The 15390-nt window shown below is 49.9% G+C and overlaps 1 protein-coding gene across 3 annotated transcripts in view; it reads right to left on the bottom strand.

Moving 5' to 3' along the window:
• Nucleotides 1-1208: 1208 nt before the first annotated feature.
• NFASC (neurofascin) overlaps nucleotides 1209-15390 on the bottom strand; it is a 92605-nt gene continuing 78423 nt past the window's right edge. For all 3 annotated transcript variants that reach the window (XM_064497928.1, XM_064497929.1, XM_064497930.1), the window contains 3 exons: nucleotides 14044-14175; nucleotides 13385-13454; nucleotides 1209-6993 (listed from right to left, as the gene is read on the bottom strand). In XM_064497928.1, the coding sequence (XP_064353998.1) occupies nucleotides 6762-6993; nucleotides 13385-13454; nucleotides 14044-14175 (434 nt within the window). In that variant the 3' untranslated portion in view covers nucleotides 1209-6761. The remainder of the gene's footprint in view (nucleotides 6994-13384; nucleotides 13455-14043; nucleotides 14176-15390) is intronic.

The following is a 15390-nucleotide window of genomic DNA, read 5'->3' as shown; positions in this document are numbered from 1 at the left end:
AAAGACCCCGCTGCAGCACAGGAGTAGGAAGCACTAATACTTTCATCCTCTTAGCGAGGTCTGCAGCAATTACATCTTCATTAGCCAAATAGACTCTCCCCCCACCCCCCCCAGCTCGTTCTCGGCAAGGCTTTGCTCCAGGGAGCCTCTGCTAAGAGCACTTCAGCGCCTCGGGGGCCGGCAGCGTTGGCCCGGGGAGGAGGCATGGCTCGTCTGCCGGGGCCCCCCGGGTCAGGAAGGGGGAGCTGGTTAACTGTGATGCTCCCGCAAGTCTGCTGGGCTGCGCAGGCTGCTTCGTCCAGCCTGGGCTTAAAACGTACTTCCTAAGGGTATCTGTGCTGCCGTCCACCCTGGAAAGGGCACGGAGCTGCTGTTTGCCAGTACGGTGCCCAGAGGCGCTCGCCGGCCCCGGGGGTCGGTCAGCGAGGGTTTCGCAGGGAGCAGCCCGGGTTGTCCTCAGCGGCTGCGGCTGTTGCCCCTCGTGCGGTTCCTTGGTGAACGGTTGTGCTAATGGAGAAGGACCTGCTGCTTCTGGCCTGGCGGACGGGTAGGGTGGAAGTTAAACTACCCAGCTTTCACAAGAGTTGCCCATGTGACGAGCATGGGGCAGGGCATCGGATGAGACCCCGGCGGTGTGCTCTGCTCCTGCGAAGAGCTGGCTTCCCAGCCCGGCGCCCCTGCTGCCGCTTTCGCATCCCAGCGCAGCCCCGTCCTGTGCTGGCTCTTTGCACGCGGCCGTTCGGAGATGCTTTTAAAACCAGAGCATCTGAGATGTCTCATCGTTGTGGGTCTTGGCCTGGTGCTTGTACTGCTTTGCCTGGATAAACTGAGGACTGAGGGGTCTAGCGGGGTAGTAAGGATGAGCTGAGGTTTTTTAGCTGCTTGCTCAAATCATCCTTAGCAGAATCACCGACGTGATGGAGGTCACTCTGCGTTTCTGCACGAGGGTCCAGGCCGCTGCTCGTCCCTTCTGCGGCCGCTGGCGAGCCGCTGCCTGTGCGCGCCACGTGGGTTGGGCGCTGGGAAACCTTCCCCATCTGAGCGGTCTAAGGCGATGGGACGGTGGCGCGGGGGGGACGGGGCGTTTGCGGTGTTGGCGCGGGCGGCAGAGGCCCATGGGACGCAGTGGCCTCCCCGGGGCGGCAGAGGCGGAGCGGAGCCCGCTCGTCCCCTCCGAGAGCTGATGGAAATGAAGCGCGGGCTTAGCATGAGTTTTGAACAATGTTTTATTATATGTTTAGTGTTCTCTATACAAAAAAATCCAGTCTTTTCTTTTTACAGTGATTCAAAAAAAATGATATCTGAGTATTTTGGCCTTTTTCACTCTCTCATGCAGTCAGTTTATAAGTCCTTATATTAAACATTTCTCTGTAGTCCATAAATCTTCTTGCTGTAAACTGTTAATTTTACAGCTTCAGATATACATTTCTTATTGGAAAAAGTGGGTTAACTCAAAGGTGTTGGTTTTTTTGCTTTAAAAAAAGGCAAATAAATACATAGAATACTTTAGAACAACAAAGAGGTTTTACAGACAGGATGGATGGATATATATTTACAAATTATAGAAAAACAAAACATTCCAATATTTTCTTTCTGATGTAAGCAGAAGGAAACAAAAATTTAAAACTTCGTACTGCAAAGGAGAAAGTCTGTTTTGCAGATTTGACACGGGGGTTTTAGACTGCGTTTGACAATCAAAGACCGATGCCCGCTTGAGGAGGACACGGAGAGACAGGCATTGCCAGGCAAAGGGGAAGCTGCTCATGTATTGGGTTATTTTGTTTGTAAGGACCAGGAAAGCATTATTATTCTCTTTAATAAAACAGGTCATAGTGCAAGAAATAGAACGTGGTTTTTTTATTATTATTATTTTTACAAGGTTTGTTTATTCATTTTTATTGCTTAACTGAAATCGTTTGCTGCTAGTACACAATTAAGCCTGGTACAACGAACGTTATGTTGCAGGTTGAACTCGCTGCTCTGCTGGGACCTACGCGCCGGAGGAGAGGAGGGATCCGCTGCATCAGGACTTCCCGGGACAGCCGCTAGCGCGCGCGGGGAAAGGCCACGGCACATCGAAGGAGCGCTGCTCGACAGGTAAGGCATGTCGGAGACATGAGTCTAACGAGTGGGAAGTGCTGCACGTCTTTGCCCTCTTGCTGGTCCTGCTCCCCCCAGCACAGCTGCGGCGGGGGCTGCATCTCGCCTGGTCGCGTAACGCAGCTCCCAGTCGACGAGATGGAGCTCTCGGGTCCGAGGCGGCTCTAACGCGTGCGCGTGGGGCCTTTCGTAGGCAAGAAGGAACTAGTGGAAGGGGTGCGTGTGGGTGCTGAGGGGACGTTATGACCTGGCTTCCAGATAGCACAGACTGGACGAGTTTCTGTAAGCAGGATTTCAGGAAAACTCAAACCACAACTCAGTTGTTCCTGCTGCTTTACCGTCTCTTACTGGAAACATCACTTCGGGGAAAATAGGAGCAGCCTCGAGATCGTGTAACCATAGTAGCTGTTCTCTCTCGTCCCATGCTTGCTCTGCCGTGTGGGGTATTAGCTGGTTGTGCAGGAGGAGGATTTCAAATAGGAAAAGGCTGTGTGTCAAAGAGGTGCAGGTTTGTTTCCCTGGGCTCGGTCGCACCCAGCATCCGCCGCAAGGTCTGCATCCGTCGCCAGAGCATGTGCGAGGTTTTGGCTCAGGCCATTTCAGAAACAGGCTCAAGTCTGCAAGTTTCGAACTGGACTAAAACTATTTTCCCCCATCTTTTGGGAGCACTTGATTTTTTGGGTGTGGCTCGTCTCTCTTTTTAGTGTCAGCCCCTAATTAAACCCTTTCTGAAGACGTATCTTCTGTGAAAGAACAGTTCAAAGCGTGACCTGCTCCCGAGAGCCCATAAGGGTCCCAGGGAGGGGACTGGTCCAGGGCCCTCCCTGTCCCCCAGGTTTCCTCGGGGTTGGGTAGGCAGCGAGCACCGAGGTCGCGGCGCAGCCTCGCCGGGGAGGGACTGCTGTGCTCTTCCCCCAGGAGGTGAAGCCCCTGGGCACTCTGAACGGAGAAGCCAGGCAGCTCACGCGGACCCGCGTTAGGGGACAGGGAGACCCACCATCTCCGTTGCTCGCATTGCAAAAAAATAGCGATGGGTGGACAAGATCTACGAGCACAGCCAGCCCTTCCCGTGGGTTGAGCGCGCGTCTTCGTGGTATGTCCCATCACACTCCTAGTAGTCAGGCAAAATTCACCTGATGCAAGCGTTGGCTGCGGTATTGCCAAGGCTGTGACAGTCATTTCCCAGAGATCAGCACGTTTTGGGGCAACGTGAACTCGCTTTGCTTATCAGAATTTTAGCGGCTTTTGCATTCAGAGCAAGCAAGGGCTTCGCTTCCAGCAACGCAGTAACTGCACATGGAAACATCTACCGAATCTTTATTAAAGGGAGTAGAAAATGTTAAGCTCTGTATGAGTTTTGAACGCAGAGATTTAGTGAGAATTTTCTCTTGGTTCCAAAACTCTAGGGGAGGTTTCAAATAAATGTTATCATTTTTACCATATCTTACAATTTTTGAGTAATTTTACACCAAGCCAATAAAAGACTACAAGTAACTTACACCAAGCCATTTATCCCCGCTGGGCCCTCTATAGACATCACCTTCCTTTGCTAGTTACTTAACAAGTAACACAGTGGTCGGACTGTTTAAATGTTCTTGCAAGACCTTTTGGAGGAAGGACTCGACGTAGCCGGTTTGAGCGCAGCTCCTTCCCTCCCCGCTTGCCGAGGCATGTTACGGTGCACGGGCACGGACGGAATGGTACAGTGTGAAACACTTATCTTGTTCTGTTTCCAGATGGATGCTAAGAGGTTTGCTCGGTAAGACGGTGGTTAATGACAGGACATAAATATAGGCTTTAATACAAATGGCACATAATACAGATACACAACACAGACCACCTTGCTTCCAGTAGTGTCTGACCAACTTTCTCGAGGTTTGGAGATGTTGCATGGCAGCCAAGGGGGTTGTGTCCCCTGTTAGCAGCAGGTCCATGCAACGGTAACAATTTCCTGTGCTGACTGTGAATGAAGATAACCAGCTCCAGTGGCAGAGGCTGGTTTTGGTAGCGAAGGCTGTAGGTGTTTTTCTCTCCTCAGTTCCAGGAGTGGCTGGGCAAGAAGTTATGCAAACTCAACACTGCTGTAAGGACAGCCATAGGCAGGGGAAGCAGTTATCCCCTTGGCAGAGAGCTGTTTTAGATTTGGCCTAATGTTTGCATAAAAACTGAAAACAGTTGCTGCATGTCCTGGGAACGGGTTGGGAGAAGCCCTCCTTGCAATGGATCAGCGGCAAGAGACTGCGTTAGAATTAGGCCTGTTGTATCAATGCATTCACACCGACAATAACGGAGCAACACTTGCGGTTCCTACCCCTGCCAAGACTACACGGACAAAGGACCGTGGCGGACAGTTTCCTCTGCGGTTTAGACCAGGGGAGCAGGAATGCCCCTAGCTAGAGGAAGGACCTCCACTGCCTGTTAACACCAGTGGTTCGTAGGGTATGTCTGACTCCTTTGCCGCTCGGTTTGCATCCAGCTCTCCCTTCTGCTTTCTCTGTGTGATTCAAGTGTGTTGCACAGCTGTGACCTAGTCTGGCTTCTCTTCCTTGGACTGCAGGATAGTTGTGCCATTAGCAGCTTAAAGAATGTGGCAAAGTACATCTAAACAATCCATATTAGTAGAAGTATTCTTGTTAGCAATATGTCTTGTCTTCATAGCAAACCAGCTTGAAAGCTAAAAGAATAATTGCATTAATCCTATTGCATTTAATCCATTATGCTGAACAAAACCATCTCCTTTAAGAAAGGAATGAAAGAAAAATCCATCCTAACATAGTTCTACATCCGTGAAACTGTCTGAAGAAATCCGATCTCTCTCAGCAAAGGTACCTTTGGTTTCAAAAGTGCAGGAAGTGGGAGAATACACATGGTGCTGTCCACTAAGTATGGTTTATTATAAAACTCTACCTTCTACAGTGATCCATGCTTGCTCAGCTGGGAGAGCTGCCCACGCATCCTACTCATATCGGTCTGACGGACCAAAGACCATCGCATTAGGGGTGCATAAGCTGTGGGTGAATAGTATCAGTTTATTAAACTTCATGGGAAGTTTGAGGCTGTGTAAGGCATGTGAAGGAGCACTTCTATCTGAGACGCTTTGTTATGGTGCATTAACGGGTTAACTTAACTTGCGTGTTCTTGATATGTAAGTAACACAACGGGTGCGAGTTCCGCATTGCAGCTGTTAGCACGTGGAAGTGTCTCCCTTAGGCTGATTGATCAAAGGAGGCAAAGGCCACTGTAAGAAATTAGGATTTTAGCTGAAAACACTGTCAATCTGACTCATACCCCATTGCCAGGGGAAGGTGTGGACATCAGGCCCTGCATTCCTGCCTCATACAGCTGTGCTTTCATCATGCTTTCCCGAGGGACTTGCGTCCCTGAACTGTTCAGGTTGCTGATCAGGAGTCGCAGTGCAGGCTGATATCAGGAGTTCTCCCACCCGCCTGGAGCGGGTGCTGTCTCCTCCTGATTTGGTGGTTTTGTTTCTTTTTTTAAAAAAAAAAAAAAAAAAAAAAAAGCAATTACTGGTCCCTTCATTCTGTGTTAATACTGGTCCTGCTTCCACTCCCTCTTTGCTACATAAGATGTGTGGAGTTGCCTTTAAAAGAAAGCAGGCATGGTCTGGGGGTGGTTTCTCCCCAAATTCTTACAAAGCAAAGACTAAAACAAAATGTTTTGCCTGTAGTTATCCAGGCGAGCGATGCCGTTATCCTGGTGAGTGAGCCATCCCTTGGAATCAGAGGGTGAGCTGCACCTGGCTGTCCTTAAGCAAATCCCAGAAGCTCTTCTGCAACTTATTTTTCTCTCAGGATCCTTCCGAGTCGCACGGAGGTGGCAGGGTCAGCTCCCTGCGGGCTTTGCAGGCGGGGACGTGCCGTGGTGCCTGAACCAACGCGGAGGTTCAGCACCGACACGAGTTACGGCGCAGTCCCAGCGGCCAAGGAAAGCGGCAGGGGACCTGCTCTTCCCTCCCGGCTGGCCGGGTTCTGCTCGATCTTTGGGGAAGAGCTTGTGGTGCCAGCTTGTTTGGGAAAGGTTAGGGGTGAGGCGCTGCTGGGAAGTTGAACACCTCAGTAATGCAGTCCTGTAGTGGTGTTACCCATGGATTGACCCGTCTCCTTTTCTTTTATGCATTTATGCTGCTCTTAGTACCCTGGAAAGGCCCTGCTCACCCCTCTCCCCTCTCCCAAATTTTTTTCCCCTTATCTGGAACCTGCCCGCAGAGATTAAAAAGCACAACTTTTAACTCCCAAAAGAACACGAAGAGCCTCGGGGAGCCGCGGCGGCAGCCGGGCTGGTGGAGAGGACCTGGGGGTGGCGGCGGCCAGGCCCTGAAGCTGGGGTACAGCGCTCGCGCGTCCCGCTCCTGCTCTAGCCCCTTTGGTTCAGCTCAGACCTCAGCTACAGCTGCGACCCCTCAGCACCTCGGCAGTCCTTGCCACTTGCTTGTTTGCTAAGGATAAGATGGCTTCGGCAGCCCCCGGTCTGCCTGTTTGCTTGGAATTTTTTTCTTTTTTTTTTTCTTTTTCTTTTTTTTGTCATTGTTGGTTTGTTTCATTCACACGTTTCTGTTGGAGGCAGTGGTGGCGGCGGCTGTTGTGTAACCCCCATCCACTACATATGTCTTAGGTCGTTTGTGGTTTCACGTATGTATTGCACTATGCCAACGAGTAGATAGCATTGACCGGGGAGGTGGCTTCCGAGCTCTCGTTGCCTTCCGTCTCCTCTTTGTCCTTCTTCACCGTGTACTGGCCGATAAAGGAGCCGTCCTCGTTAAACTGCCCTTCGCCCCCCTCGCCATAGTCCACCAAGCTATCGTCGCTCTCCTGCTGCTTGATGGTGCCGTCCAAGGAGGTCTGGCTGTTTGGCAGCGGTTTGTTGTCTTCGTCGCTGGGTAGCAGAAGACAGAGACACAGGGAGAGTTGAGAATGGGGCTTACAGGGGACACAGTTAAAACCCAAGGTCTGGATATTCAGAATCAATCCAGTGTGCAAATATGCTGACCAGAGACTGCAAGTGCAGGAGAAAAGCAGGTCGCTGCCTGCAAAAAGCTAGTCGTGGTATGTGCGATACTGAAGTGCAGCTGGGGAAACGGCCTCCGTGCAGGAGGCCCACGGTTGCTGGTGCAATTTGGTTGGTGTTTCTGAAAACCCAGCCTTCATACTTTCTCTTTGTAGGTTATTTTTTAGCAGTGTTACATCTGATGCTTAGATCAGTCCAACTGGATGTACATTATAAATATCCCTTCCTTGTCATTAGTTATACTCTTTCTTTCTCTCAGCATTTCAACCTAGCTGGTTCCACTCTTTACTGCGGTTTGTTTTCAGGTTTCCTTGTAAAAACCCGCTCTATAGTTTAGACAGCTACATGCAATGGGGAAGGTTTTCAAAGCACTGCAAGGGGGCACATGTAGGATGCCAAGTTCTATGCAGCTTCCAAAACTCATGAAAATTTATCTTTCCAAGCTTATTTCTGAGCATCTAAGCTTGTTTGTTCAATTCTTTGTCCTTTTGTCTTTTTTATTGGAAAGATTAAGCTAGGTCACTGAAAAATATATAGTCTGACCCACAAGAAAAAACCCCCAACCTTTTAAAGAAACCATTTTAACAAAAATTTGAGGAGAAGCTGTGTTTCCTAGGGAGGGTAAGAACTTGCATTTCATAAAAAGATAATCTTGCACTGAGGACGAGAGTGGACTGCAATATATAAAAACTGATTTTCATATCAGCTAGTTATTAGTTCATGTCTGATCTTACATCCAGCATGCAAATTGTGTAATACTCCTAAAGACGTCACATACATACCTTAACGTTCCCCCCCCACACACTTTTTTTTTTCTTTTTTTAGCTCAGGACTTGGCAGACTCAGAAAACTTGCTCCCCAGTATGGCCTGTACTTTGTTTGTTGTTTTTCTTAAAATCGGTGAAAGAACAGGGCCACTTCAGAGCTGTATTTGCAGAGTTATCTGTCCAGAAATGATTCCGGCTCTTTGAAAGTAACCCTCCTGTGGCTTCTCGGGCTTTGGGGCTGGGTTTCAGTAAGATGGCATTGCAGGAGGAGGAGACGGGGGCCTGGTACCGCTTGCCTAGGGTGTTGCACTCCCTGGGAAACAACGGGCTCTGCACACCCGGCACCGTCGTACCCCGATCCTGCAGTGCCGGGTGCCCGCACGGCAGTGATGCTCCAGCTCCGGAGCCGCCCGGCTATGGGACTGCGCCCCTTGCTTCCCCTCCTGCGTTTGCCCTTCTGAATTTCCGTGGTATTCCTTGGCCATCGGCTTCTGCACAAAGGTGCGTGCACGCAGGGAAAGGCGTCGCTTGGGCCACAGAGCCTTTAGCGGGGGCCCGGCCTGGGGAGGGCGTCGCGTCCCCCCCGGCCCTTCCAGTAACGGCCTCAGCTCTCTACGACGGGGGAGGAATTTGGTACCCCACAGTGAAACTTGCAGCTTCACGTCATGTTTCCTTATATTGGCACTTTGTAAATTAAGCAAAAATACAAAATGAGCATTTGAGGCCTTGTGTTAACTTGGCATCACAATAAAAATTAACTTGTTAGCTCTGTAAGCAGCTCCTTTTCGGGAGGGGAGGAGAACTCAGTCTGCGAGCAGGACTGCCGGTTAGAAAGCCCAATAAATGTCAAGCAGAGAGTGGCAAAAACCAGATCCTTTTGTCTGAAACGTCCTTTCCCAAGGTTTGGGATGGGTTCAGCTGAAACCGAATCTAGAGCCGGATTCTCCCTAAGGTGGGATTTGCGGTGCCAAACACCCACCCAGTGAATCTCCCAAACCTGCCCCTGGTTTTAGCTCTCTCCGATACTCATTGTCCTGTTAGTACAGTAGGAGGGTGAAGCAGGTCGTCATCGGCATGTTGATGCAATATAACCCTGTTAAAATGGATTTCTACGGAGCAGCCAGATCAAAACCATTCGGGAAGCCTAGGCCTGAGTTGCACACGTCAGTGAGACAGGAGGGGAGGCTGGAGCCCGACGGGGGTTATCTGGATTGAGACCAAAAGTGATGACGGCGCAGGAGCGAGCACCGCTGCTCGGTTCCCCTGCCGCCGCTCCCGTGGTGGCCGGCAGCGGAGCACGGAGGGAGGCACCGCGTCGCTGCGGCTCGAGCAGCTGGAGTTGCAGTTTTGCACCTCGCCCCGGCCAACGACCGGCAGTCGGGCCCCAGGGAGGCTGGCGGCTCTCGCTGCCGAACACCATCAGCCGGGCCGGGGCCGGGAGCCTGGCGGGCGCCCGGAGCTGCCCCCAGCCCACGGAGCGTTTCCAAGCAAAATGCAACTCACTGGACGTGGGAGCACCCCGGTCTCAGCACGAGTTAGACGGATCGTGTTTAATATGTTAGGTGGAGGCAGGGAGGGGGATAGGGAGGGGAAGGTATATTTTCAGCTATGAAAGAAACAAACTGCTAGAAGGAAGGAAAAAAAAAAAGCTAAATGTGCCGGACTTCTGGCAGCACGTGGTCCTACCTTTCAAGAGACCTTCATGGTCCATGTGGATAGACCAGGTGAAAAGGAGAAGAAAGAATGGGAATAAAACAGAGAGAAGCAGAAAGAGCCTGATCAGAGAGAGATATGATGAGGTATGCATTTACAGGGGCAGTGCTTTTCAAAAAAAAAAAAAAAAGAAAAAAAAATAGTCACTGCATTCCTCATGGAGCTAATTGCCTCGTTATACCAAATGGAGCTAGTATAATTGTTCAGAGCTGGATGCGCCTCATTGGCCTCCCCGAGAAAGCTCATACGAAACAGCAGTGGACTGTGCAGGTAGAAAACGGGCTGTTTGCTGCTGGGCTGTTAAAAAAGGGTTGTGGAAGTCAATTAGTGAGCTGGCTGAGGGCAGAGCAGTGCTGCTGGGCAGCAATGTGCAGCAGGACAAGGGCCAAGCGAAGGGAGCTCTGCTACCCTTCATCCCTCCGCTGGGTTTTCGTCTTAACATAGTACTGGTGCATGAGGGCATCGACAGTCCCCACCAACAAGCCTGCTCCTCCCCTGCTGCTCTGAGACCTCTCCTCGCCTCTCTAGGGCTCAGCTGCAAGTCCAGGGCCCATCTCGGTCTTGACTTCTACTGAGATGGCCAGTTAGGCACCAGTTGGCACTGCCTGCAGCGTGTACCTGTGTCGCAGGACGCTGTCCTGAATCAGGACTGAAGGGGAGCCCGGAGGGTAAAAACACTCAACTTTCCCGGCGGCCCAGGTTTCCAGCTGACTCCCCCAAGTGCTTAAACATTTGGTATAATGAGGCACAGCCACTGGCACAGAACATTGTCCAAGGATAATGGTCCCCTGCTTTGAAAATAAGCTTCACAGCTTAGCCTCTGCCCAGGAAAACCATTATTCTGTTAGTGGAACAGAAAGATGTGACAGTATCTCCTAATTATAGGCTGCAGAGATTTGAAAGTTGCATGCACAGGGCATTAAGGACGTGAGATATGATGAGAGCATATCAGACATGCTATGTGGAGGTGGGGAGGGAAACCAGTGAAGAACTCACGTCAGCTCAGATCCTGTCCTCGCTTGAAACACTAATTGCTACCTTCCTCGAGCTTAACATTGCAATCATTTTGAATCTTAATCAGCCAACAGCATTTCATATCAATCCTTGAAGTTCACCTTCCTTTCTGCCTCCTTGAGAGAAGTCTCATTCCTATTACTTCTCCCAGGAAACCTGTTGCTCCTGGGAGGGAGAGGGGGGGAGAGAGTTTTTTGCTTGGTCTTGGTTTTTGTTTCATTTTTGCTTGTTTTTTTTTTTTTTCTCCAAGTAGTCCATGGGACAGCATGATCGAAAATACTGGGGTATTTTGGAGCTTGGTACAGGTTGCGACCCAAAGCTGTGCTCTGACACAGGGCTGCCCCCCCGCCTCCTTTCCCAGGGGGACTCAGGGGAGTTTTCACTCACTCTCCTATGGGGGGGTCTTGCCCCGGTTGTACAAATCCATGCCTCTGTGTTGTTGATAGGATATTCTGTAACTAGAGAGGCCTTCTCTAAAGGTCAAAAAGCTCAAACCTATGGATAATGACCCCAAAATCCAAAAATCCCTGACACTCATAAACTTTGGTTATTCATGAATGAATGATATCCAAGTTGCCTTTCTTCTGGCTTCTGCCTTTAGCTTTCCAGCTCTTCTGAATGGGGCTGTCAATACCTGTTTGGGATTCAGCTACGCAGGAGCTACTATGTCACAGGAAAAAGCATTCCCATAGAATTGCTTCCCATCGCCTGGACTGTCATTTAGCCCCTTGGATGGTGCTCGGGCAGTAAATGCAGCATCACTGAACTCATCACGGTACGCTGGAAGGTGACAGCCATGCTGAGAGCTTGGCTTCCTTCTAGTCTACGCAAGTGACCCCGGCAATGCAATTGCCTTAGGAATGATGGTGCTGAGGAGGGTTTGGCTCAACAGACCCGTGATAAGGAGATCTCTGAAATGTGTGTGTAGTGCCAGAAGCTCGATTATGAGGCTCTTGTTTGAGATCCAGGCGCTAGAAGGGAACCTGCAGTGCTGTGTGTTGATAGGCCCTAAGGTGACAGAAAAAGCATCTCTTTTCCCTGTAATTATCTTGCTGGAAACACCCTTCCGCGCTCCCGATGGGTCTGGTGTCCCGGAGCAGACGGGCAGGCCACCCGTCGCCCTGAGGTTCAGGTGCAGGGAGCACAGCCGCGGGGGCCGGCACCACCGAAGCCCGGCTGGCCCAGGAGCCGCGTGACCCCGCGGAGGAAACGCAGGCGTGGGGAGATGCCTCTGCCTGTCTAGCCGGACTGGAGTGGCCCAACTCTGAAGCTCCCAGGCAGCTCACCAGTGTGACTTGTCACCGCTAAAAGCAATAACTGAATCTAGCAGGGAAGGAAAATGAGATCTTGCCCCAGCATGTTGTTTTAGGGCAATAAAGAATGGCAACTTTTTCCTAGAATGTGCTGCTTATTTTGTTTTTCACTGGGATTTATTTGTAGTCTGCATCATTTCACATGCCTTGCAGAAAACTGGGGAGCTTTGGGCTTATGACATCCTTTGGAGAAAAAGTCACTACTGAAATACAATTACAATGCTACTAATGATATAAACATGACCGTCTTGAAGAATGCAGTTATTCTACCTTTCACTTATATCCTAGGGTGCAGGCAGATATATTCACTTTGCTCATTCTAAAGTCTTTGGTGGAGCACATGTGCCTTATTACATCTCTTCTGAATTGTAAATAAATCCTTCCCATCTTTGCTATCTCAATTTATAATGCTAGGAGTATTGGTAATGACATATGGTTTAATTAACCCCTGCCTTGAAATCAGGGGAAAAACACTTCCTAGCCTAATTGGGCTTTGGGTTCAGCTCAGACGGAAAGTGCATTGTAATTTCTTATAGAAAAGCAAAGTGCACTGTAGATGCTCAAAGTGCAACCTGGGTATGTACATCCCAGTCATCAGCCAAGTGTGGGCAATCCAGTGGGATCGGACAGCTTTACCTCTTTCTGTTCCTTGGAAATAAACAGGATCATGAATGCTGCACTGATTGTGAGCAGGTTTGGAGAACACTTGCCTGTATTTCAAATATTTGGGGAATTTGGAGAAAAAGTAGATGCTCTTCTTCAAAGGATGTCATTTTGCCTGAAGGAGGCTGATCAGATGGTGGTAAATCACAGCTGTCATAGCAGAATGACTGTTGGGCTGTGCTGCCACTCTGAAAGGCCATTTCAGGAGGGTTTCCATGAGCATCTTGCAAAAAAGCCTTGATCTGGATTCAGGCGGACCCCCCAAATAAATACACTTATGTGCTTTCAGGGCTGATCTAAGCATAACTTTGGGCATATCTGTTCTGGATGCTGCCTTACGACTAGGAGAGGGGCTGAGCTACAGGGTTATATACTTGAAATATCCTCAGGCTGCTTCAGAGTCAAGTGTGTGTGTGTGTTAGGAGCATCATTAAGGTTGATGTGCAGCTGATGAGAGCTGTGTCCCAAGTAGCTGATGTCAGTCCCATGTCTCTGCCTCGACAGATCTTCCCAGGAGGAGGGACAGGGAAAGAAGGAAACCTGAACAGCATACTCTCAGATTGGTTGCTTTTCCAGGGTTTTAGGCAGGAAATGTTCCCTTTGGTAGAGAACTTGCTGAGAGAAGGAGGCAGGAGGAGGAAGGTGGGAGAAATACCTTCTGAGGCAGGGTGGCACCTCGGCGCTACGGTTACAGGGAGAGGGTACAGCGGTGAGGTCTGTGATGGCTGCGGAGCGGGGCAGATGGGACAGGAGTGGTCGCATGAACACGCATGCCGAATGGGAGCATACCTGTAGTCAAACGACCCATCTTCTGCGTTCTTGTCTTCAGGATTGAGATGCTCGTCTTTGTTATCTCGCACTGTGTAAGCAAGCACATCCCCAACATTTATGTTAAAAACAGTATAAATGATAAAGGTTTAACTAGAGAGTAAGAGCAGCTGGCCTCATGGCTGTCTTTGGTAAAATCCCTGCAGGATGAGGTAGAGACCTTCATGGACGCTGTACGTGGAAGGGCTTGCAGGATCGGGTCCCAAAGGTTACTGCAGTGCCGAGGCACCAGGGCACAAGAACTCAAGGTGGCTAGAGAGGATATATTAATTGATAAATTTTCCTAAGCTGCTTTATCTTTGCTTTGCAAAAATTTAATGAGATTTTTGCCTGAAAAGATCCTTTTCTAGAAGGAGATGAGCAAATTTGCAGAGCGGGTGTCAGGTCATGCATAACAGGAGTGTCCGGCTCTGTAGCCTGCCTCCTGCATAGCACAGAGAACTCGCCCAACCTTTAATTAACCGAAATGCTTTCCACTAATAATAGCATTCGTACTATGGAGGAAGAAAAGCCTTTTTAATCAGAAGCATCTATCTGAGAGCAACACAATTTGATTAGCTCCTGGAAGCCTGGAAAAGTTTAAACCACAAGAATAAAAAATTGCCCTGTAGTGCTCTTACCTGGGTATTTTCCGCCTCTGCTTCTCTTAATGAAGCACACTATCAGCAGAATAAGAACCAGGAGAGCTATGGCGCACATCAGCCCAATGAACCAGCCCTGGGTTGCGATGTCCACGTGATTCTTAGTATAAGCTGGGAGAAGTTGAAAGGAAAAAAACTATAAGGGACAGACCAGGACAACAGAGAGGAATAAACTACTAGGAAAAACTCAGTCCATCAGTATGTATCTTTAGCACTGTATTTTTGAGTGTGGGTGTATTGACCAGGTTATCTGAGAGTGTAATTCACGAACCGGGTTTGTGGCTTGCTTTTTCTTTTTTTAATGGCAGATCAACTCAACATTTTAGCAGTAGCTACACACAGCAAAGGGTCACAACATAAAGTAAAACCTAGCACAGACCAATGAGAAAAATGCATTGAAAATAATGGCAAAAGAAGCTGGGTAACAGATTTGATCTTTCCTTTCCAGTGTCTGAAAGCTACCCTGGAGATGGTTTCTGTGAAAGCGCAGAAATAAACATGCCCAAGCAATGGCTAAAAGATTGAATCCCTGGCATAAAGTTAGGTAGAAGAGCACCAGTAAATCCGGAGGGTTACTGAGCACTGCAGTGCTCATTAGCAGCCTTGAGCTGGGGGAAATCCTAATTCTTGAGGTCCAGCAGGAGCCTGGGAGAGCCTCACCCCCACACAGAGGCGATGGGGAACGGCTCTGCGGGCCGCGTCCTTTCCTGTGCCCTCGAGTGTGGCTGCTGGTAGCTAGAAGCCGCTCAGGCTGTTGGGTTGGTGCTTGGAGCCCTGCCTGAGCAGATGAACTGGAGACGGCGCTTGGTGCCGTCTCTCCAGGGCTCACCTCCAACGAGGAGAAGCCAGAGATGGTGCTCGGCAGGGTGTAGCCCCTACTTGTGAGCCTCGGTAGATGCTTGGGCGTTTGGAGACCTAGCCCCTACCCTTTGGGGCGATTATCTGAGCTTTGCCAGCAACTGGGACTGAATGCAACAGATAGAGTCCGTCACGGCGGGGCATCCGTTTTCAGTAGCCCCGGGGTGGCCGAGAAAGGAGATATGGAGGCCCAGCAAGACTTGGCCAAAACGTGAGCAGGGATGCGGTGTTGGGGGCACAAAGCCCTGGTTGGGGTTAGATCTTTGAGTAATGACAGCTGGGTCCCAAAAAGTTGAGACATAGTCTGATAGCACTGAGAAGTCCTATGCAACACCTGATTGCCATGTTCTACCGCACATACTCTGGCTTGTTATTTGCAGCTCCCCTACACGGTCAGACAGATGAATCTGTGTCCTATAAATAGCAATAAGCTGCCATTTTCCGGCTCTCATTGACATGCACTTGGTA

Source organism: Dromaius novaehollandiae, chromosome 27 (assembly GCF_036370855.1).
Source record: "Dromaius novaehollandiae isolate bDroNov1 chromosome 27, bDroNov1.hap1, whole genome shotgun sequence".
Classification (NCBI taxonomy): Eukaryota; Metazoa; Chordata; class Aves; order Casuariiformes; family Dromaiidae; genus Dromaius; species Dromaius novaehollandiae.
This window is presented reverse-complemented; position numbering and strand designations above follow the sequence as displayed.